Source organism: Xiphophorus hellerii, chromosome 16, assembly GCF_003331165.1.
Source record: "Xiphophorus hellerii strain 12219 chromosome 16, Xiphophorus_hellerii-4.1, whole genome shotgun sequence".
NCBI classification, from domain to species: domain Eukaryota; kingdom Metazoa; phylum Chordata; class Actinopteri; order Cyprinodontiformes; family Poeciliidae; genus Xiphophorus; species Xiphophorus hellerii.
The window spans coordinates 264,232-289,060 of record NC_045687.1 but is presented as its reverse complement, the minus strand read 5'-3'; the positions used below and the strand labels follow the sequence as shown (position 1 = coordinate 289,060).

General features: G+C 46.0%; 2 protein-coding genes across 4 annotated transcripts; one reads left to right on the top strand and one right to left on the bottom strand.

Annotated features, from left to right (window-relative positions):
• Positions 1-497: 497 nt before the first annotated feature.
• Positions 498-23,377, bottom strand: doc2a (double C2-like domains, alpha). Of its 3 annotated transcripts, none has more exons than XM_032586495.1 (12): positions 23,240-23,377; positions 22,819-23,126; positions 19,692-20,000; positions 19,389-19,468; positions 15,258-15,332; positions 14,765-14,874; positions 12,321-12,447; positions 11,973-12,032; positions 2,478-2,659; positions 1,816-1,897; positions 923-1,019; positions 498-791 (listed from the first exon to the last, which is right to left on the bottom strand). In XM_032586495.1, exons 3-12 carry the CDS (start codon positions 19,993-19,995, stop codon positions 655-657), a joined length of 1,254 nt encoding a protein of 417 aa, XP_032442386.1. In that variant the 5' UTR covers positions 19,996-20,000; positions 22,819-23,126; positions 23,240-23,377; the 3' UTR covers positions 498-654. The 3 variants fall into 3 exon arrangements, with proteins under 3 accessions (XP_032442386.1, XP_032442384.1, XP_032442385.1); XM_032586493.1 differs by lacking the exons at positions 22,819-23,126; positions 23,240-23,377 and adding exons at positions 20,143-20,212; positions 20,314-22,800; XM_032586494.1 differs by having other exon boundaries at positions 22,819-23,377.
• Positions 15,328-17,044, top strand: LOC116734955 (serine/arginine repetitive matrix protein 1-like). The gene is made up of 2 exons (XM_032586500.1): positions 15,328-16,259; positions 16,397-17,044. Exons 1-2 carry the CDS (start codon positions 15,523-15,525, stop codon positions 16,614-16,616), a joined length of 957 nt encoding a protein of 318 aa, XP_032442391.1. The 5' UTR covers positions 15,328-15,522; the 3' UTR covers positions 16,617-17,044.
• Positions 23,378-24,829: the final 1,452 nt, after the last annotated feature.

The following is a 24,829-nucleotide window of genomic DNA, read 5'->3' as shown; positions in this document are numbered from 1 at the left end:
ACCAATTTGATAACTTTAAATCAAACATGCCTTATGATCAGACTGACCGAGTTTGAAGTCGATCAATCGAAATCCCTAGGAGGAGTTCGATCAAATACGAAGGCTGTAAACGTCAAAATCGAGGAAAAAAATGGACGTTCAAGACAAAATGGCTGACTTCCTGTGATAGTTGGCTAATAACATTAAATGTAAGTTCTGAGTCTTTTGGTGAGCTCTACAAGTGTGCCAAATTTCATGTCTCTACGATGAAGTACGTTCATACCATTGTGTTAACAGAAAATTGCTAGTTGCCGCCGTTGAGCAATTTTTTTTGCGATTTTTGCAACAACCTTAAAATTCAAAATTTTTAATTTTTCTAGTTGCGACCGCCAAGTTTGGTGAGTTTTTGAATATGATAAAGCCCCCAAAAAGGCACACGAAGAGGTGGGAAGAATAATAATAATAAACAGTACAGATACAATAGGCCTTCGCAGCGCTTTGCTGCTCGGGCCTAATAATGGCTTCATGCAGAGAGTGAAGCGTCGGTCCAAGACGGGGCGGATCGCCCGGATCCTGTAAACATGCTGGAGTCTCAGCGACCAAAACGTTTCCAGATGATCAGAGACGAAGGCGCGCCGACCGCAGGCGGCGTCATGGCGACCGCAGGCGGCGTCCTTAGTCGTGGCTGGAGCTCCGCGGCAGCTCATTGGTCAGAATGTGCCAGCGCTCCACCCGCTGACCTTTGTTCTTCAGGCAGTCCATCCAGTGGCGAAGGGCGTCACCCTGAGAGCTGCAGCTCAGGAAGACGCCACCTGGACACAGGAAGGACAGGAAGTTCCTTCTGGAGACTGAATACCTGCAGACAGCGAGGCTAAACTTTCTTCTGCGTGGTCGTTCATGCATGTGATCCACCGGGATCCACCGGGATCCCTGATCATCTCACCAATGAAGTCGTTGGACCGTCCCAGGTCATGGTCCCACACCGTCACCTCCAGAGTTTTCTTGGCCAACTCCGACAGCGAGACGTCATAGGAAAACTCCTGCAGCGAACCGAAACAAAGAGATCAGGAAAGAGTAGAGACTTTTATTGTGAAGAGATCAGGAACCATTAGAGACTTTTATTGTGAAGAGATGTGGCTGGGAAACATATCATATGTTTCAAATCGGTCAATATCGATATTGACCGATATTGCTTTCTCCAGGTTGTCGTTTTTATTTCTGATTTTGCTGCTGCACAAGTTACACAATAGGTTGTTGCTAGGCAACCAAAAAGTGAGTGAGTTGATGCTACCTAGCTAGTTTAGCTAGCTGTGAGAGGTTGAGCAGCTGAAGCCTCTCCTCTGCCTACATCTCCCAGAATGCTGTGTGGTTCTGGATTGGAGATCAGTTCCTGAATATTCTGTCAGACATATCTACTGATATTGATCACATTTAGATATATATTGTTATTGATTTATCGTCTGGCCCCAGGGAGCAGCAGAGACTTTTATTGTGAAGAGATCAGGGAGCAGCGTGAGCAGGAAGCTGTGCAGGAACCAGCAGCAGCTCATCAACTCAGAGTGTGTGTGTGTGTGTGTGTGGGTGTGTGTGTGTGGGTGTGTGTGTGTGTGTGTGTGTTTGCAATGCCTTGTGGGGACCCGCTGCTCCTGGTCCCCACAAGGGGAAACACTGTCTTTGGGTCAGAGGTCAAATTTAGGACTAAGGTTGGTTAGGATTAGGCTGAAGAAATGAATGGAAAGTCCCCACAAAGATAGACACGCAAACGCGTGTCTGTGTGTCTCTGTCTGTGTGTGTGTGTGTGTGTGTGTGTGTGTGTGTGGGGAGGGAGGAGCTGACCTGGTTGAACTCTGGGTTCAGCGTTTTCTTCATCACGGCGGTTTTGTGTTTGGATTTCTTCTGCATGTCGGGCTTCAGGTATCTGACAGACAAAATCGTCTTTTATTTTGAAAGGATGAAGGTTTTTGTCGTTTACCAAATGAACGGAGTGACCAGAGGTTCACAGCAACAGGCCTCAGGAGTTTGGGGACCACCGACCCGGTTCTGGTTCCGGTCCAGCTGACATGTTGATATTCTGGACCCTGCGGCTGAACCAGAACCTGGGTTCTCCGCTCGTCTCCTGGGCTCAGTCGGGTCGGGTCGGAGCGCTGAGCAGGAGGTTCTGCAGGGATACGGGTCGGTTCTGATTTTCATCTAGAACCAGACATCTGAAAAAACCAGACAGAAAACTACCAGAACCAGAACCAGAACCGGGTCTGTCCGTCCTCCATCATCTCCAACCTTAGGGGGCGCTGTTTGTAAAGGAACACTGTAAAATATTTACTTTGGATCTTTGTCATTTATAAATGTAGGAATAACTTGTAAAACTTTAAAAATGAACCAGTTTTATTCTGTCAGGCTGAATAAACCAAATTAATGCTGTTCATTTTTTTTACAGTGTACATACGGCGCCCAGATGACCTCTGCCCTCTGCCTCCACCGGGGAAGCCCCGCCCACTCACATTTTGACGTAGGGGTCAGAGAATCCGTTGACGTCCATGGCTGCCAGGTGAGCGCAGCGCCTCACGCCGACACAGAGGGCGCCGCTGAGCCGCCCTTCGCCTCCGTCAGCGGAGGGCAGGAACTGCAGCGAGAGCAGCAGGCGGCCTCGCTCCTCCAGGCTGTGCAGCTGCTCCTTCTCCCACTGCAGACAGCACCAGTGAAACCAGTTCATTTAAACCAGAGCCAGTTAAAAAGAGCCCAGACTAACTGGGAGCACTGGGACATTTCCTGCTGGGCTGGTTTGAAACTCCAGGACTGAAAACGAGTCCCGCCAGTTAAACCAGACAGAAGGTCAACTGAAGGTCAAACGGGGAGCGTCTTCTCCTCTGCTTGAAGCTCGTCTCTCTGCGTCGATCCCCTCAGATCGGCGTCGGGTCGGATCCGTCCTGCAGGGTGTTTCCGTCTCCAGAACATCTCTGAGTCTGAAGCCAGTTCAGTTCAGCAACTTCTGCAGACGTCAACTCTCAGGCTCCAGGCTGGATTTCCCATCAGAGTGAGACGTCCATGTTCAGAGTGGATCTCCTGGCAGAAATGAAGGAGCTTTCTTCCTTTTTAAACATTCAGGGTGGAAACCGGCTGCAGCTTTCAGCCCTCACAGCTCTGAGCTGCTGACATCGGCCCAAACCTCACAACCTCATGAGCAGCTCTCCGTCTAACGGGTCCGGAAAATCTCTAAAACCCTCGAGTCTCACTCCTCATCAGATCAGCTTTAGGTGAAATAATGTGTTGAAGGTGTGGAGAGACTCGTCTAGCCTTTGACCTTTTTCAGTTATCAATCAACTAAGAGGCCCTGCAGCTGCAGAACTCCAATAACTCTTGTTAACGTATCAATAACAAACATCTGTTACAGACTGGACAACTGCTCAGCAGAAGGACCAAGGTCATTATTTTACCAACAGCACAGGAACGTCTGAAGCCTCCACATTTCTAGAAACATGTTCATAACTTTTAGATAAATTAGAACCAAACTCAGTAGATGACTCAAATTTAACTGTCCACAAATCTTATTAGAATTTTAATGAATCTTTATTCAGCAAGCTTTAGCAAGGGCAAATGACAACAGATGGGATTTATTAGGATTACAGATTTAGCATAAGATATTAAAATCACGTTCACTTTTTCCTGTGTCTCTAATAAGTGAGCGAGGCTTCAACCCAGACCCAGACGGTGGATCATCAACAGAAACCATGTCTTTGCTTTGAGTCTTGTCTTTGTGCAGCAAAACAACAAACTGTTCACAATTGTTAATTTATCAGCGTTTCTCAGTGTCTGAGCAAAGTGGAGGACAGAGACTTTCTACAGCTACAGTCTGGAGGAGGATTCACACATTTCCTCTGTTTCCCCTGAAACAACAAGAGAGAAAAACCTTTAAACCTCCTGCTGGTCGGGACGGAGCTCAGAGCGCTATGTAACTGCAACCAATGGAGGGATGAATGGATGAACGAACTTGTCACCGACAGAAGCGTTTGTTGTTCTGATTCCTCCACAGAACCACAGAGGGCCGTTAAACGAGTCGCTCATGTATAAATTAACTGAGGTTCCGAATCAGACACGTTTTGTAATTTTCTGCAAACAAGCGAAACGTTGAGTTGCTGTTAGATTTCAGCTCAGACTTCAGTGAATCAGCAGGAAAACTCCAGAAGCTTCTGCTGCTCTCAGATCAGATCCTGCACACACTGAACTGAAAGGTGCGTCGGCTCCTGTTTGTCTCCATTCTGACGTCTAATTGGCTGAAAATGCGTCCAGTAAAAGCGGCTCTGCTGCTTCGCCTTTGTCCAAACACCTGGACCGTTCCTGAGGTAAAAACTGCCAGCTAACAAGCTCAACACACAAAAATCAACGAGACATTCTGCTTTTTTAGCACATCAGACCAAATGAATGTCTTAAAGGGAAACCATGGAGTCTGGACAGAATCCCAGAACTCCTCCAGAAACAGGAAGCTGTGGCGCTGCTGAAAAGGAGACAGACGGCGTCTGAAAGGAAGAACATCCTGATGCATTGATGATATTTTAATCACGCCAAACTTTCTGCTACGCTGCCAATGTTTCAACAGTTCATCCGCTGCTCTGCCAGAGAAAACAAGCCACTGGGTTTGGTTTAGACCAATATCAGGGAGCAGCATGTCTCCAAACCAGAACCTTCTCTGGGTTAATCAGATCACAGCCTCGTTTTTCTCTGCTCTGAACATGAACCTCTGGTGAAGAGGCTACCTGGTAGGAAGGAAGCAGGACAAACCCTGCTGGGCTGTTTTGAAGCAACTGATTGGATGGCTCTCTGCCAGCCTCATGGTGACGACATCAGAGCCGTGACTGAGTGAAGCTGTGTGCGGACGGCAGCGTCGCCACCAGAACACAGACATGCTTGAGCCGAGCACAGTGGGCAGGGACGATGCTTCAGTCACCAGCAATGGCTGCTGTAGCCACAAAGTTTGTTTAGTCCCGCCTGGCGGGGCCCACAAACAGAATTGTGTTTATTTAGGTTTGCAGAACCAGATTTAAAATACAATGCTGACCCGACTGGTTTTACATAAACAAGATGTTTTAACCCTAACCGCAAACATTGCTGAGCTCTCACTTCATCCAGCCTGGCGGGGGCTCAGCTCTGGTCATGGTCTTAGAAAGCAACGCTAGCTGGACCAGGGGCCAGAGGAAAAAAAGCGGCCCTGCTTTGGGTTGCCAGACTGGGTACAAAATCCCCCCTGGGGTTAAACGAGAGAAGAACCCTTAGACTTCGGGGGCTGTGAGCGCTATGGCCGAGTGCTTACAGACGGTCTGACCGTTTTATATTTGCTCAAACTCTGGACCAGCAGGAACCTAGAGGAACCAAAGAGCCTTTAGGGAACGAGACGAGGAGGAAACAGAAGCAGCTACAGTCCAGATTAGAGACAGCAAGGAGGTGAAGGAGGAACAACGTCCAGATCATCAACCTGCCAGGCGTCAGACCCAAAACGATTCTCTACTTTTGAGAACGAAAACTGAAGACATAACAGATTTACATATTTGTGATGTTCTAGATCAATGTTTCTCAACCGTTTTTGGGCCAGCGCCCCCCATCAAAACATTTGTAGGCTTCTTTGCACTGAATATGATTTTATTATTAATATTACTATCACCATTGTTGATGTTTTGATTTTTATGGTTGTTTCTGTATTTATCCTAAAAAATCATTTCCCAGAGAACAAAAAAGCCATGGGACTAAAAATCATTTTTAGGCGTCTGCGAAAAATGCAATGAAAGAACATTCAAGTTAAAATCGGCAGCCAATCAGAGGAAAATATTCTTCTGAGCCATTTTCTGATGTTAGTTGTTAAATCTGAAACAAAACGACCAGAAAACATGTTCAACAAAAGAAGTTTAAACTTTGAACTATCTGCAAAACGCTCTGCTCTGCAACATTAAAACATGAATAAAACTGCAACCATATCAATCATAACTCTTCTTCTCTCCAATGTTTCTGTTTCTGGTGCTGCAGCTTTGTGCTGCCTTCAGGAGAATGGGACATCAGAGTATTATCCATAAAATTTCACCCACACGGCATTTACTGTGTAAACCAGAGCTTTCAGTGGAAAAACTAAAATTCCAGATCCTTTTAATGCCACACAAATATGGAATAGAAATATGGATTACACCTTTATATAGACTGTCTATTGATTTATAGATTAATAATTTTGCTGGACAGAAATTACAAAGAACAAAGCTGGTTCTTACATAAATCCTAATGAGTCAGATTGAAAGTGTCATGGAGTCACTGAACAGCCTCATGACATGAAAAATAATACTGAAGAAATAAATATCCATCCATTTTCTTCCTCTTTATCTGGGGTCGGGTCGCGGGGTCAGCAGCTTCAGACTTCCCTCCCAGCCACCGGCTCCAGATCCTCCGGAGGAATTCCGGGGCGTTCCCAGGCCAGCCGAGAGACATCGTCCCTCCAGCATGTCCTGGGTCTGCCCCTCCTCCCGGTGGGACGTGCCCATATATAATGAGACACTTTTGATAAGTTTTGTTCTCTACAAACAGAAAGCGTCTTCTAATCTAATCTGATCTAAACAGAGAATCGTTTAGATCTCAGCTTGGTCACATGAAGCCTCATGTAGAAACCAAGCTGAGTTTTCAGATAAAGACACATTACTGAGGGAGAGACAGGATGATGATGATGATGAAGGTGATGATGATAGTGATGATGAAGGTGATGATGATGGTGATGATGAAGGTGATGATGATGGTGATGATGATAGTGATGATGAAGGTGATGATGATGGTGATGATGAAGGTGATGATGATAGTGATAATGAAGGTGATGAAGGTGATGATGATAGTGATGATGATAGTGATGACGATGGTGATGATGATAGTGATGATGATGGTGATGATGATAGTGATGATGAAGGTGATGATGATGGTGATGATGAAGGTGATGATGATAGTGATAATGAAGGTGATGAAGGTGATGATGATAGTGATGATGATAGTGATGATGATGGTGATGATGATAGTGATGATGATGGTGATGATGAAGGTGATGATGATGGTGATGATGATAGTGATAATGAAGGTGATGATGATGGTGATGATGAAGGTGATGATGATGGTGATGATGAAGGTGATGATGATGGTGATGATGAAGGTGATGATGATGGTGATGATGAAGGTGATGATGATGGTGATGATGATGGTGATGATGAAGGTGATGATGATGGTGATGATGAAGGTGATGATGATAGTGATAATGAAGGTGATGAAGGTGATGATGATGGTGATGATGAAGGTGATGACGAAGGTGATGATGATAGTGATGATGAAGGTGATGATGATGAAGATGATGATAGTGATGATGATGGTGATGATGAAGGTGATGATGATGGTGATGATGATAGTGATGATGAAGGTGATGATGATGAAGATGATGAAGGTGATGATGATGGTGATGATGAAGGTGATGATGATGGTGATGATGATAGTGATGATGAAGGTGATGATGATGAAGATGATGAAGGTGATGATGATGGTGATGATGGTGATGATGAAGGTGATGACGAAGGTGATGATGATGGTGATGATGAAGGTGATGACGAAGGTGATGATGATAGTGATGATGAAGGTGATGATGATGAAGATGATGAAGGTGATGATGATGGTGATGATGAAGGTGATGATGATGGTGATGATGATAGTGATGATGAAGGTGATGATGATGGTGATGATGAAGGTGATGATGATGGTGATGATGAAGGTGATGACGAAGGTGATGATGATAGTGATGATGAAGGTGATGATGATGAAGATGATGATAGTGATGATGATGGTGATGATGAAGGTGATGATGATGGTGATGATGATAGTGATGATGAAGGTGATGATGATGAAGATGATGAAGGTGATGATGATGGTGATGATGAAGGTGATGATGATGGTGATAATGAAGGTGATGATGATGGTGATGATGAAGGTGATGATGATGGTGATGATGAAGGTGATGAAGGTGATGATGATGAAGGTGATGATGATGGTGATGATGATGGTGATGATGAAGGTGATGATGATAGTGATGATGATAGTGATGATGATGGTGATGATGATAGTGATGATGATGGTGATGATGAAGGTGATGAAGGTGATGATGATGAAGGTGATGATGATGGTGATGATGATGGTGATGATGAAGGTGATGAAGGTGATGATGATAGTGATGATGAAGATGATGATGATAGTGATGATGAAGGTGATGATGATAGTGATGATGATAGTGATGATGATGGTGATGATGATAGTGATGATGATAGTGATGATGAAGGTGATGATGATAGTGATGATGAAGGTGATGATGATGGTGATGATGAAGGTGATGATGATGGTGATGATGATAGTGATGATGATGGTGATGATGATAGTGATGATGATGGTGATGATGAAGGTGATGATGATAGTGATGATGATAGTGATAATTAAGGTGATGAAGGTGATGATGAAGGTGATGATGAAGGTGATGATGATAGTGATAATGAAGGTGATGATGATGGTGATGATGATAGTGATGATGATGGTGATGATGAAGGTGATGAAGATGATGATAGTGATGATGATGGTCATGATGATGGTGATGATGAAGGTGATGATGATAGTGATGATGAAGGTGATGATATGATGATGAAGGTGATGATGATGGTGATGATGATAGTGATGATGATGGTGATGATGATGAAGATGATGATAGTGATGATGAAGGTGATGATGAAGGTGATGATGATAGTGATGATGATAGTGATGATGAAGGTGATGATGATAGTGGTGATGAAGGTGATGATGATAGTGATAATGAAGGTGATGAAGATGATGATAGTGATGATGATGGTCATGATGAAGGTGATGATGATAGTGATAATGAAGGTGATGATGATAGTGATGATGATGATGATAGTGATGATGAAGGTGATGATGATAGTGATGATGAAGGTGATAATGATGGTGATGATGAAGGTGATGAAGATGATGATAGTGATGATGATGGTCATGATGAAGGTGATGATGATAGTGATAATGAAGGTGATGATGATGATGATAGTGATGATGAAGGTGATGATGATAGTGATGATGAAGGTGATAATGATGGTGATGATGAAGGTGATGATGATGGTGATGATGATAGTGATGATGATGATGGTGATGATGATAGTGATGATGATGGTGATGATGAAGGTGATGATGATAGTGATGATGATAGTGATAATGATAGTGATGATGAAGGTGATGATAGTGATGATGATGGTGATGATGATGAAGATGATGATAGTGATGATGAAGGTGATGATGAAGGTGATGATGATAGTGATGATGATAGTGATGATGATGGTGATGATGATGAAGATGATGATAGTGATGATGAAGGTGATGATGAAGGTGATGATGATAGTGATGATGATAGTGATGATGAAGGTGATGATGATAGTGATGATGAAGGTGATGAAGGTGATGATGATAGTGATGATGAAGGTGATGATGATAGTGATAATTAAGGTGATGAAGGTGATGATGAAGGTGATGATGAAGGTGATGATGATAGTGATAATGAAGGTGATGATGATGGTGATGATGATAGTGATGATGAAGGTGATGATGAAGGTGATGATGATAGTGATAATTAAGGTGATGAAGGTGATGAAGGTGATGATGAAGGTGATGATGATAGTGATAATGAAGGTGATGATGATGGTGATGATGATAGTGATGATGATGGTGATGATGAAGGTGATGATGATAGTGATAATTAAGGTGATGAAGGTGATGAAGGTGATGATGATAGTGATGATGATGGTGATGATGATAGTGATGATGATGATGATGATGATAGTGATGATGAAGGTGATGATGATGATGATGATGATAGTGATGATGAAGGTGATGATGATGGTGATGATGATAGTGATGATGAAGGTGATGATGAAGGTGATGATGATAGTGATGATGATAGTGATGATGAAGGTGATGATGATAGTGATAATTAAGGTGATGAAGGTGATGAAGGTGATGATGATAGTGATGATGATGGTGATGATGATAGTGATGATGATGATGATGATAGTGATGATGAAGGTGATGATGATGATGATGATGATAGTGATGATGAAGGTGATGATGATGGTGATGATGATAGTGATGATGAAGGTGATGATGAAGGTGATGATGATAGTGATGATGATAGTGATGATGAAGGTGATGATGATAGTGATGATGAAGGTGATGAAGGTGATGATGATAGTGATAATTAAGGTGATGAAGGTGATGATGAAGGTGATGATGATAGTGATAATGAAGGTGATGATGATGGTGATGATGATAGTGATGATGATGGTGATGATGAAGGTGATGATGATAGTGATGATGAAGGTGATGAAGATGATGATAGTGATGATGATGGTCATGATGAAGGTGATGATGATAGTGATAATGAAGGTGATGAAGATGATGATAGTGATGATGATGGTCATGATGAAGGTGATGATGATAGTGATAATGAAGGTGATGATGATAGTGATGATGATGATGATGATAGTGATGATGAAGGTGATGATGATAGTGATGATGAAGGTGATAATGATGGTGATGATGAAGGTGATGATGATGGTGATGATGATAGTGATGATGATGATGGTGATGATGATAGTGATGATGATGGTGATGATGAAGGTGATGATGATAGTGATGATGAAGGTGATAATGATGGTGATGATGAAGGTGATGATGATGGTGATGATGATAGTGATGATGATGATGGTGATGATGATAGTGATGATGATAGTGATGATGAAGGTGATGAAGGTGATGACCTCACTCTGGTCGTCTGTAGAAACCTTTTGATCTCCTGATGGTTTAATGATCCCAGTTAGACGTAACGATCACTAATTCAGATAATGGCTTCCACTCTGCTGCTATTACCTGCCCCCCCCCCCCCCCCCCCCCCCAGCTTCCTGTGTGATGTTTTAACCAACAAGCTGCAGACTCATGTTGGTCGTTATTATGAATATCATCCCAAATTGCAGCAGATGTGAGACTTACATAAAAAAACCCACATGATGAAAACCTTTAGCATTAGCATTAACCTTTAGCATTTCACACCCATCACTAGTCCCAGTTTAATCCCATTTCAGTCCCAGTTTAATCCCATTTCAGTCCCAGTTCAATCCCATTTCATTCCCAGTTTAATCCCATTTCAGTCCCAGTTCAATCCCATTTCAGTCCCAGTTTAATCCCATTTCAGTCCCAGTTCAATCCCATTTCATTCCCAGTTTAATCCCATTTCATTCCCAGTTTAATCCCATTTTATTCCCAGTTTAATCCCATTTCATTCCCAGTTTAATCCCATTTCAATCCCAGTTTAATCCCATTTCATTCCCAGTTTAATCCCATTTCATTCCCAGTTTAATCCCATTTCATTCCCAGTTTAATCCCATTTCATTCCCAGTTTAATCCCATTTCAGTTCCAGTTTAATCCCATTTCATTCCCAGTTTAATTCCATTTCATTCCCAGTTTAATCCCATTTCAGTCCCAGTTTAATCCCATTTCATTCCCAGTTTAATCCCATTTCATTCCCAGTTTAATCCCATTTCATTCCCTGTTTAATCCCATTTCATTCCCAGTTTAATCCCATTTCAGTCCCAGTTTAATCCCATTTCATTCCCAGTTTAATCCCATTTCAGTTCCAGTTTAATCCCATTTCATTCCCAGTTTAATTCCATTTCATTCCCAGTTTAATCCCATTTCAGTCCCAGTTTAATCCCATTTCATTCCCAGTTTAATCCCATTTCATTCCCAGTTTAATCCCATTTCATTCCCTGTTTAATCCCATTTCATTCCCAGTTTAATCCCATTTCAGTCCCAGTTTAATCCCATTTCATTCCCAGTTTAATCCCATTTCATTCCCAGTTTAATCCCATTTCATTCCCAGTTTAATCCCGCTCACCTCTCTCAGGTAGCAGGATATTCCTCTCAGAGCTTCTCCCATGGCGGTGGGGGACGGCAGCTGGAGGACACAGAGATAGGACAAGGTGAGGACGTTCGGTCCAGACTCTGAGACGGACCCGTCCAGAACCGTCTACTGTCCTTCTGAGCCCGGTTCTAAAGTATCCGGATCGGCGGTTCTATCAGCAGAAATCTTTTTGGTTTAAAGTCACAGAACGCCGTTCGTCTCGTCTGGCCTCACAGGAAACAGGAAGCAGCAGCTGCTAGCTGCTAGCTACTAGTGGCTCGGTTCTGGTCCATCAGAACCTTCACTGGATGTTTATGAAAATCAGTCAGATTCAGGATTTACCGGCGGCGGATGCTCCAGGCAGGTGTGGAAATGTTTGGACTGGTCCGGTTTGACCCGCTTCAGGGGAACCCGGGACTCTCCGATCAACTCGTTATGAGTCAACTTGTCCTCATCGCAGACGGTCAACCTGAGACACGGAGACACGGAGACATGAAGACACAGAGACACGGAGACATGAAGACACAGAGACACGGAGACATGAAGACACGGAGACATGAAGACACAGAGACACGGAGACATGAAGACACGAAGACATGGCAACATGGAGACACGGAGACATGAAGACACGGAGACATGGAGACACGGAGACATGAAGACACGAAGACATGGCAACATGGAGACACGGAGACATGGAGACATGAAGACACAGAGACATGGAGACATGAAGACACGGAGACATGAAGACACGGAGACATGAAGACACAGAGACATGAAGACACGGAGACATGAAGACACGGAGACATGAAGACACAGAGACATGAAGACACGGAGACATGGAGACACAGAGACATGAAGACACGGAGACATGAAGACACAGAGACATGAAGACACGGAGACATGGAGACACAGAGACACGGAGACATGAAGACACAGAGACATGGAGACATGAAGACATGAAGACACGGAGACATGAAGACACAGAGACACGGAGACATGAAGACACAGAGACATGAAGACACAGAGACACGGAGACATGAAGACACAGAGACATGAAGACACAGAGACATGGAGACACAGAGACATGAAGACACGGAGACATGGAGACACGGAGACATGAAGACACAGAGACATGAAGACACGGAGACATGGAGACACGGAGACATGAAGACACAGAGACACGGAGACATGAAGACACAGAGACATGAAGACACAGAGACATGGAGACACGGAGACATGAAGACACAGAGACATGAAGACACAGAGACACGGAGACATGAAGACACAGAGACATGAAGACACAGAGACATGAAGACACGGAGACACGGAGACATGAAGACATGGAGACATGAAGACACAGAGACATGAAGACACGGAGACACAGAGACACGGAGACATGAAGACACAGAGACATGGAGACATGAAGACATGGAGACATGAAGACACGGAGACATGAAGACACAGAGACACGGAGACATGAAGACACAGAGACATGGAGACATGGAGACATGAAGACACGGAGACATGAAGACACAGAGACACGGAGACATGAAGACACAGAGACATGAAGACACAGAGACACGGAGACATGAAGACACAGAGACATGAAGACACAGAGACATGGAGACACAGAGACATGAAGACACGGAGACATGGAGACACGGAGACATGAAGACACAGAGACACGGAGACATGAAGACACAGAGACATGAAGACACAGAGACATGGAGACGCGGAGACATGAAGACACAGAGACATGAAGACACAGAGACACGGAGACATGAAGACACGGAGACATGAAGACACAGAGACATGGAGACATGAAGACATGGAGACATGAAGACACAGAGACACGGAGACATGAAGACACAGAGACATGAAGACACAGAGACATGAAGACACGGAGACATGGAGACACAGAGACACGGAGACATAAAGACACAGAGACACGGAGACATGAAGACACAGAGACATGGAGACATGAAGACATGGAGACATGAAGACACAGAGACACGGAGACATGAAGACACAGAGACATGAAGACACAGAGACATGAAGACACGGAGACATGGAGACACAGAGACACGGAGACATAAAGACACAGAGACACGGAGACATGAAGACACAGAGACATGGAGACACGGAGACATGAAGCAGGTCAGGCATGATAGTGTTTGAAAAATGACTAAATTAATTTTTTTATTTAGTTTGAGTAACAAAATGACATTTTCACCATATTATTCATTCAGATATAAATATTGCAGTTTTAAACTAAGTATTAAATTAACAAGCTAAATATTTAACTTACTAACTAAAGGTTTAGTTTATCTGGAAGCAAAATATTTAGTTTGCTAGCTAAATATAATAGTTAGTAAACTAAATATTTTGCTTCAAAGTAAATATTTAGTTTAAAACTGAGACATTTATAATTGACTTTGAAAAATGAAAGTGCATCGTTTATGACCGGCTAAATGATCCAAATTATTGCTGTAACTTTAAATCGGCTGAGAAGCAGCACAGGTTCTGATTGTTAGAACTGGACCAGAACCTTTTCCAGAACACAACCAGGAAGAGAAAGAGGAAAGAAAAGGAGCCAATGAGGAATGAAGCAGGAAAACCAGTAAAGCCCACAGAAACCAGTTTACACCAGCCTGCTGGCCCAGAAAGAAGCCGCTGATGAAACGCCGGTTGCTATGGTGATCCCGCTGGAAGAATCACTTCTGGACCATCAGATGAATAAAAGACGTGCTCCGTTTGTGGACGTCCATTAAATATTCCTGACACACCTGAGCGTCTTCCTGTGCATGTCCTCCTCTGTGATCCCAGAGTAGGTCAGCGTCTCATTCCAGAAGGGATTCAGGGTGTTTCTGATCGTCTTCGTCTTCAGCTTGTTGGCCTGAAACACAGAGACAGAAGGGACATGCAGGGACATGCAGGACAAGTCTTCTTAAACTATTTGTCCACATAGACTAAAACCTTTATTGCTCACTTCTTTAGTTTGCCTCTTTGTGTCAGAAGGGTTAGGGTTAGTGTGCTAATAGTTAGCCTATAGAGTGCTAAATAGCCTGTAGCATGCTACAGGTTAGCCAGTAGCATGCTAATGGTTAGCGTGACTCCAGCTTCCCCCTGCCTCACACTGATCCCTAGCAGCAGGAGTGTAGAGCAAAAAGAGGGTTTATGCTAATAAAACCCTTGTTATCAGTCAAAGTGGAGCAGGATGGTTTGACCTTTGACCTGTAATCTTCACACAGACCACTAGTGATGCTGGGAGTGACTCACCTTGCTGGCTCCAGGCAGCAGGTGCAGCTTGACGTAGGGATCAGCTAAACCGTTGAAGTCCATGGGCTTCAGACCCTGAAACAACATCAGCCGAGTCAGTACCTAGAGATGGATCCACTCCACTGGGAGCCCACAGCCTGACGGAGGCCACAGCCTGACGGAGGCCACTGCCTGACGGAGCCCACTGCCCGACGGAGGCCACAGCCCGACGGAGGCCACAGCCTGACGGAGGCGGAGGCCACTGCCCAACGGAGGCCACAGCCCGATGGAGGCCACAGCCCGATGGAGGCCACAGCCCGACGGAGGCCACAGCCCGATGGAGGCCACAGCCCGATGGAGGCCACAGCCCGACGGAGCCCACAGCCCGACGGAGGCCACAGCCCGATGGAGGCCACAGCCCGACGGAGGCCACAGCCCGACGGAGCCCACTGCCCGACGGAGCCCACTGCCCGACGGAGCCCACAGCCCGACGGAGCAAACTGCCCGACGGAGCCCACAGCCCGACGGAGCAAACTGCCCGACGGAGCAAACAGCCCGACGGAGCAAACTGCCCGACGGAGCAAACAGCCCGACGGAGCAAACTGCCCGACGGAGGCCACTGCCAGGCAGAGGCCACGGCCTGACGAAGCCCACAGCCCGACGGAGCCCACAGCCCGACGGAGCAAACTGCCCGACGGAGCAAACAGCCCGACGGAGCAAACTGCCCGACGAAGCCCACAGCCCGACGGAGCAAACTGCCCGACGGAGCAAACAGCCCGACGGAGCAAACTGCCCGACGGAGGCCACTGCCAGACGGAGGCCACGGCCTGACGAAGCCCACAGCCCGACGGAGCCCACAGCCCGACGGAGCAAACTGCCCGACGGAGCAAACAGCCCGACGGAGCAAACTGCCCGACGGAGCCCACAGCCCGACGGAGCAAACAGCCCGACGGAGCAAACAGCCCGACGGAGCAAACTGCCCGACGGAGGCCACTGCCCGACGGAGCAAACTGCCCGACGGAGGCCACTGCCAGACGGAGCAAACAGCCCGATGGAGCAAACTGCCCGACGGAGCTGAGGTTCCTGACCTCCTCAGAGCTTCAGGAGGAATTAGCACTACATGTCTTTCAACAAACAGCTCTGACTTTATCTGCAACCAGACTCACATTTCAAACCAGTCCTCCATTTATTATGGGATCCACTGGGAGGACAGACCTACTGGGAATTCTGGTCCATCGTTATTTGACTAAAAATGTTGTGATATTCAGGACTGATCTTAGTTGTTATAATTTTCAGTTTACTTTCTTTATCCACAAAACGTCATGTTTAAAGTATTATAAAGATATAATAAATGTATTATTACTAAGACCTGAAGATTAATTTGACCTTTTATTTTTTTTTTATTCGGCCTCCTTTTTAAATCTGCCTACATGTATTTATTTCTGGATTGTTTTCCATAGTATTTTTAAATTAACATTTATCTTAATCAGTTACATCAGTTTGTAAAATGTTTTATTTTATAAATAAAACAGGCCTGGATGGGGAGCTATCGGTCCTTTGCTAATGGATCGTTAACCGTTAGCTTGCAGCGTGCTAACGGTTAGCGAACACCTTGCTAGCCATTAGCACGCTGTTTGCTAAAGGTTAGCTCAAAGATTACTCAATAAATATCAGATTTAATACTTTTTTGGCGTTTTTGGATATGCCTGTCTCCGTTTTCATTCTAGTCATGAAATAAAACGTTTTTAAATAATTTTAGCCGTATGTTGTGTCCGTCTGCTCTGGAATAAATCACCAGTAAACCATCATGGCGCTTGCAGCAGCCGACTCGTTTGTCTGCTGACATTAACGGAGGAGGAACCTCCACCTTCACCCGCAGGAGGAGAAGCTCTGGGCGCAGCAGGCGGCGCAGAGCTTCACCTGGAGACGGAGCAACGCCGGGAATCAGCCACATTTAACGAGCCGAAGAGCAAAAACCCGGCTAACTACACCTGAGGGAGCCGAGAGGCGGAGCCCAGGGACGGGGAGACAGCAGGAGGTCTAACGGCGACGGACAGAGCCACTGGTTAAACTGGTTAAACTGGGTTAAACGGTCCTGAGTTAACTGGGAGTGAGACTTTCAGCAGAGACGGAGGCAGGTTCCTTCAGCAGGTTACATGGTATCAGAGGTTCCAGCCTGTCCCTCTTTTAAACTGGGTCGGAACTTCAGTTCTGGTAGGTCCGGTTTGGGACCCAGAAGAGTTCCGTGTCCACGAGAGGGGACAGGAAGCTGACACCAGCTGCTCTTCACACCTGCCCAGGCGCCACTGCTTCCTGTCTCACAGCTGTGAGGTCAGCGAGGCTTGGAGGCACCGAGCTGGCCCGGTTCTGACCCGTTATACGCACCTTTCTGGTTTCCTGGGAGAGAACGGACCAGAACTCGGCTTCATTCCTGTTCAGATCCAAAAACTGAAGCTCTAAGCTGAAACTTTCTGGTTCTGTTCAGATTGTGACCATTTGGTTCCGTCTGTCCTTTAATGGACCGCTTTGTGTCTGAACGGCACTGGATAGAAGCCTGAGTGAAGACAGAGCCGCTTCCTGCTCCCAGTAGTAACTAGAAACGACCAATCAGAGGTAGGAGGCGGGTCCTAATGCTGTCAATCATCCTGCTCATCTAAGAGAGACTGTAGTGAATGCTAAGGCTAGTTAGCATAGCCACTAATAATGGCAGAGAAACAGTTTTCCTGGTAAGTTGTTTCTCTGCCATTGGTGCGTTTAACATTGATTGACAGCGCTAAGCCCCTCCCCCTGCCTCTGATTGACTGTTTTTGTCGGGAGCGTTTCATTTTTTCAGACAGCACTAGCCGATCAGGGAGCAGGAGGAGATCGATCAGATTATCTGGTTCATAACAAACTAACATGGAGACAGCTTCCATACTGCAGCTAGCCCCTGCTAACCCTGTCCTCAGGTCCCATTGGAAGGTTCTGGACCCACAGAACCAAAGCCAGCTGTCCCTCCAGCCAGCAGGGGGCGCTGCAGCAGCAGCAGAGTTACAGTTAATAAGTGAATCTTTTCTCTTTTGTCCTGGGAAAACGACCTTCAGGCTGATCAGGAATTAAATCAGTGATTGGTTCATTTTTTTCCTGCAGATTTTCCATTTTAATCAAGAGAATTAAATCAGAATCAGGAGAAATTGTGATAATTAAGATACTAATTATGATCCTTGTAAATTAAAATAGTTTAATTTATGAAAGCTTGAAGAGTTGGATGGAGGCTGTCCAGAGGCTCAGGAGGGGTCAGAGGTCACAGCTGGTTGGTTCCTCTGATGGAAGGAAGTTCAGGAACCTGGAGATCAGAGAACTGCGTTCTCCTGAACATTTACTGTTCATGAAGGCATCGCTCTATTAGGGATCAACTCCTTTTAGCCCATAATCTGTAGAAATTGCTCTTCCTGGTTCTATCTTCATGGTTTTGTTCAATTTGTGAAATTTTTATGAGATATTTTTAATTTTGTAATACTTGGTCTAAAACCGTCTCACTCAGACGCGCCCCCTGGTGGGTGGTGAGTCAGGAGGTGGAGCAGCTACTGTTGATTGGCAGCGTCTTTCAGTTTTGTGGCTCTGGTCTGACTGCAGGCGGTTCGCTGTAGAGCTGAGGACGAGTCGGTCCAGCTGGTGAGGTGTGAACCCTAACTGACCTCTGACCTCTGGTCCTCCAAATTGGGTTCAGTTGAAGTGAACTCTGGTTCAGTTTGAATCTGAATGCCAAGCGGACCAGAGATCGCTCCAAAAGCAGGAAGTGGACTACAGCGCAGGGCATTCTGGGTAAATACAATCAAAGCTAACCTGTTAGCCTAGCGCTAGCAGCAGAAATGGCTCCTGGTCTTTAGCCAAAGACTAAAGAGAAAAATCTGACGCCTCCATCTTGTTTCCATCTGGTGAAGAAGGAAGTTGCTCTCAGTGTCTTCAGAGGTTTTTGTGTCGTTTCCTTCAGTGATTCTTGGTGCAGCGCCCCCACAGGCCAGGAGGGGAACAGGTTGGTTTGACTCAGAACCACAGCAGCTGGAGGTGGAGCAGATGGTGGAGTTCTGCTCTGAAACAGAACTGTGGAGCCTGGCGTCCGTTCAGCCGTCATGAACCTGCGTCAACAGGAGCGATGCAGCGGTTCCTCACCTTGGCCCGCAGCACGGTGCAGTGCAGCTCGCTGCAGCTCATGTCGTAGCGCAGCTCGAACTCCAGCGTTCCCAGAGCGGCTGAGGAGACAGAGAGGAAGAGGAGGATGAGGAAGATAACGGAGCAACATTCACATCTGCAACCAGGCAACCCAGAAACATCCAGCAGCAACCTGAAAAGAGCTGCTGGTGAGACGTTCATGAACGCACCATGCAGGAGGTCATGCAAGAGCCACATAGAGACGTGTGAACACTGACTGCTACAGCGTTTCATGCATTCACAGACCACCAGGCGGCGGCTCACTGCTGTCATCGCTGTCCTCGCTGTTGATGTCCACCGACGTTTCCACGCTGCTGTTCTGGGACGACGACCCGCCCCGCCTCCACTGGGTCCGCAGCGGCGACAGCAGGTTGGCCCCGCCCACTGGCGCCGCCGCAGCGGGGGGGCTGAGGGCCACCGGGGAGGAGGAGGGGTTAGGGGAGGTGGGGGAGAGGCGGGGGAAGTAGGCGGAGATCTGCCGGATGGGTTTGATGGGACCAGGACAGACGTCTATGGCCATGTGTTCCTGGATGGAGATGCTGAGCTTCTTTCCTCTCTGCACCGTCATAGAGTCTGGAGACACAGAGGACAGACAGGGGGACGGACAGGGGGACAGAGAGAGCTAAGCTTTACAATCTACCGTTAGCAAATTAATGTTGAGACTTATTGGGTCCATTTCTAAGGCTTTGGACTCCAGTGGAACCATGACTCTCACCTGGACCAGAACCTTCCAATTCCAGGCTCAACAACAAGGACCAAAACAACAACTCTGCTGGCCTCACTGCCTAAAGGTCAAAGGTCCACAATCAGAGCGACAATAGCCTCAATGGGAGAGTTCCAAGACCAGAACCACTGCTGACCCAAAAGAACCCAAAACCTGTCTCACCCAAAACATCCACAAGACTTCTGGAAAAATGTTCTGGTGGCTGATGAGAAAGGTTCTGGAGCTGGTTCTGAATCTCTACTTCAACAGGCTACCGCGGTGCGTTCAGGAACACCAACAGGCTGCTGCGGTGCGTTCAGGAACACCAACAGGCTGCTGCGGTGCGTTCAGGAACACCAACAGGCTACCGCGGTGCGTTCAGGAACCCCAACAGGCTGCTGCGGTGCGTTCAGGAACACCAACAGGCTGCTGCGGTGCGTTCAGGAACACCAACAGGCTGCTGCGGTGCGTTCAGGAACAGCAACAGGCTGCTGCGGTGCGTTCAGGAACACCAACAGGCCGACCAAACGCATAAAAAAACAGGAAACATAATTTTTCCTGTTCAATTAATCAATAAATTCAATAATGTATGCATTAGATTTTTTCCTTCAACACAGAGAAATGTTTTATTGTGGACAAACTGTAAATAATGACATAATTCAGAGTTTAATGATTGAAAGTTTCTGTTTATGATTCATTTATAGATTTTCCTCACGTGTCTCACATATTTCAGCATCTTTCTGTTCAGTGAGCCTGAGAGGAAACGACACAAACATCATCTGGGGGAATTTGAAGCTTCGCTTTGAAACCGAGTCTTTTAGAAAACGGCTTCAGGTTTGATGTTTCTGGAGCAGCGGAGGCGATCTGCCCACAGATTCTCCGTCTAATTCAACACGCTGCTGGAAAAAAGAGGATTTACTGCAAACTTCCTGCCTGCGTCTCTTTGGGATTCAAATCCTCCTCCCACATTATCATTCAGTCCAACCAGCCGCTGCACATCAACGCGGCCTGCTGGAACCGGAGGAGGATCACAGAAACGATCCCCATCCCTCAAATTTATGGAAACATGAGCAGAAAATTCAGCTTATTAATATTTAACATGAAGGGAAAAGCTTCAAAAAACAAATCCAGTGCAGACTCCAGGAAGGCTTTAACATTTCCTCATTCTGTCCCTGCAACCAGGAAGTCCAGATGTCCCTGAACACACCACAGTCTTCCTCACTTCCAGCCTTCATGCTGTAAATCTGCTGAGGATCCAGAAGTTTCTTCTCTCGAGTTTCAGGAACAGATGCAAAGATCTGATCTGTACCAGATCTGAACTTCATAAGCTGCTGGAACTAAATAAATACATGAGAGTCTGACGCCACAAGCTATTCACATTTTAACAAAGAAAGGTCAAATGTCAGAAATGAACATCGTCCAATCAGATGGCGTAAACATCTGATTTTGCGCTTTGCTGCGCTCTGGACCCTCAGTTAGGCAGAAACCATTACTTCCTGGAGGCGTGGCCTGCGTTTAAATTTACATGTTTTCATTTTATCCAATCACTGGCGTTTGCCCGTTACGTACGTAACGCACCAGCTCTACGTTATGAAGCTAACAGGAGATTAGCTGCCAATCTGAACGATAATAATAATATTTGGGGGCGTGGCCAACGCAGCCTACATGGCATCCTTCCCTTCCTGCTGAAACTACAGGCTGACTATGATCCCAAGGCAGCAGAAAAAACGTCATTGTTCACAACTTCTCCTTCTGCTCGCTGGTTGGCCTGGAGAAAATCTACCAGAGACAATCAGAGTGAATGGCTGAAAGCCCAGACTGTCTGTGAAGGGAAATGAGAATCTAGTGGAACAGCGCAGGAAGGCGATAGCCAGGCTAGCGCTGGACGCTAACTATGAAAAAGTTGCCATGATAATCCAGACTGAGTCTCTGATAAACAGTCAACAACAGTGGAGCCGTTAGCCTAGCGCTGCTTTAGCCATGCAGGTTGTTCTTCCTGAACGTGTCGTAATATCTGCTCTATCGCCCCCTATCTGCACGGAGGAAGGTGTTTCTTGGTGCATGCTGCTGGTAAAACAGAGGCTTTGATGATTACATTCTGCTGTTGCCTGTAGGTGGCGCTTTGCAGCTTCCAGGCAGATTTTGTGTTTCAGTTCTAGTTCCTGCAGAGCGCCAACCAGAACCAGAACAGAGACGTTTTAAAGGAAAATTTGAGCCTCATCCTGATGCTTTAGCATTTTTCATTTTCTGAACAGAGGAAATATTCCAGCAGCCAGCCATATTCAACACATTTTACAGTTCAAATGAAATATTACAGCAGATATCCAACAGGTTTCTCCTCACATTCAACTCTGCTGGTTTCCTGTTCAGAACCTCCGCTTAACAAATCCAGGAATTTACCTGGAATCCTGTTTTCATTGAATGCATCAGCTCAGTTTTATGTAAACTGATCTGCGTTTTCCCTTTGAAGTAGATGAAGTTATATAAACCCAGCAGCTCTTTTGTTCCCATGCAGCGCTGACGAATCTACTGTAAATTTAATGTATCTCAGCAGAGGCTTCTGCAGTGAAACAGTGAGAAAAGTCCTGCAGATCTCCCTGCATGTGTCACTTTCTAAAGCTGAACAGAAAAACAACAATGTTCTGAGAAGTTAAATCCAAAGCTGCAGAGCGAAGAGGAGCTGCTTACCTTTGATTGTGGGAGTGGAGGAGATTCCTGCACAAACAAGACGGAGGGTCTGCACTAACAGGTGGAGAGACGGGCAGCGAGCAGCGAGGAGGAAGAGGAGCAAGAGGAGGGAGAGGAAGAGGAGGAGGAGGATGAAGAGGAAGAGGGAGAGGAGGAGGACTCCCTGTGAGTGATCCACTCCTCCTGTCTGCGCCTCGCTGCTCCAGATTCTGATATTTCTAATATTTCGTCGCTCAGCTTCACGTTCATCTGCAATGTCAACAGCGATGAAGCTCTTCCTTTAATCCCTCATCCTCTTCCTCCTCAGCCTGTGGGGGGGCAGCAGAGTAAAATAATGTGCCAACAGCAGCATCTGTCTTTCTGCTCCTCTGTATAATTTGAGCTTAATGATGCCTAATGATACATGTGTGATCCAACACACCATCACACAGGAAGGGTGAGGAAGACGTGGCCTCCTCCTCTTCCTCAGCGGTCAGACTCAGAGGTGTCCCTGGGGTGAAGGATCTTCCTCCTCCTCTCCATCCGCCCACTCAGCAGCCGGCCTGGCAGACCGCAGGAAGCTGGACTTTCTCTGCGCACCTGATCAGGAGCCTCATGTGAAACCAGATGGAAGAGTTTCCTCTTGCTTTGCTCCTCACCATCTGCTTCTGTTTATTTAGGGGTGTCAGAGTAGAGGCAGCGATGTGAACAGGTGTGTTCACATCAAGCTAACGGGTCACCTGGACAGGTCGCCAGTCTGTCGCCGGGCAACACAGCAACAGACAGGACACATAATCACACACACACACACACACACCCACCCACACACACACACACCTGGGGGGAATTTAGAGAGACCAATTAACCTGTATTTTTTTTTTTACTGTGGGAGGAAGCCGGAGAACCGGAGAGAAGCCACCATGCACAGGGAGAACATGACAACGGGCCGGGAATCAAACTCAGAACCTTCTTGCTGCAAGGCAACAGGGCTACCAACTGCGCCACTGTGCAGCCTCTCCTCTCCTAGTAGTTTAGCTCATTGGGGCCTGCCATGCAAAGCAATGGCAGGAACCTATTACTATTCTCCCAATTCTTTATTTTTCTTCCGTAACCGTTAATGCGGCTCGTACCGCTGCGTGCACACCTACAAATGAGGTATCAAAACGTGCAGAAAATTCACGCCATTGGAGCTATTACTTCTGGTGGGATTCGGGGTTAACGTGGCGACATAATTCGCAAAAAACTACGAAAAAAACCCCATTATAAGTCAATGGGAAAAATCCTACCCTATTTTTGAGGATTTTCTGTGTCGTCACGAATTCACGTAGAAATGCCATTCAAATTTCATTTTGTAGATACGTCCGTGATCTCTTTGAAAGTGAAGACGGCTCGTCGATACCAATTACGGTTTGTCCACAATTTGTCTCTAAGCGACCCAAAGTTTCTCATTTTTCCTAAAATTAGAGTGTCTCTCTGTCTGAGTACCCCTCTGCTAGAGTGAGAAATGAAGAGAATTTTTCACGCCAAAATAATTTTGAAATCGCCATCACGCCCACAAATATCGCACGATTGGTATCAAAATCGGTCCTGACATTGATACGCCTGTCTGCTCCGGTAAAATGTTTTCGAAATTTATCTAGACCGTACGGTTTTCTGTCACGGTGCTTCAGAGCAAACTCATGCGACAGGATTTTCTGAGGCTGTCTCAGGCTCTCTCCCATGTATTTGACTAGAATTTCAGATCTGGGCAAAACATTTCTTTCTCTCATCGCTGTTATTGCTGTGAGTGAGGTAGAGATATGAATCTCGGGACTATTGCAGAAGACACATAGGCCTCTCATACGCTTCAAACGGTTTTCGAATATGTATTACGGTTCCCGAACGGGAAGGATTTGTTCCCAATGCTTTTTTTCAGTTAAACTGGCTGGCTGAAACAGAGTATTCTCTGCCCCAGCCTCTCTCACTAACAGTTCACACTTTGGTGAGAAAATTATTTACCATAGCAACGGAACTCAAGAGGCTATTGGCTGAT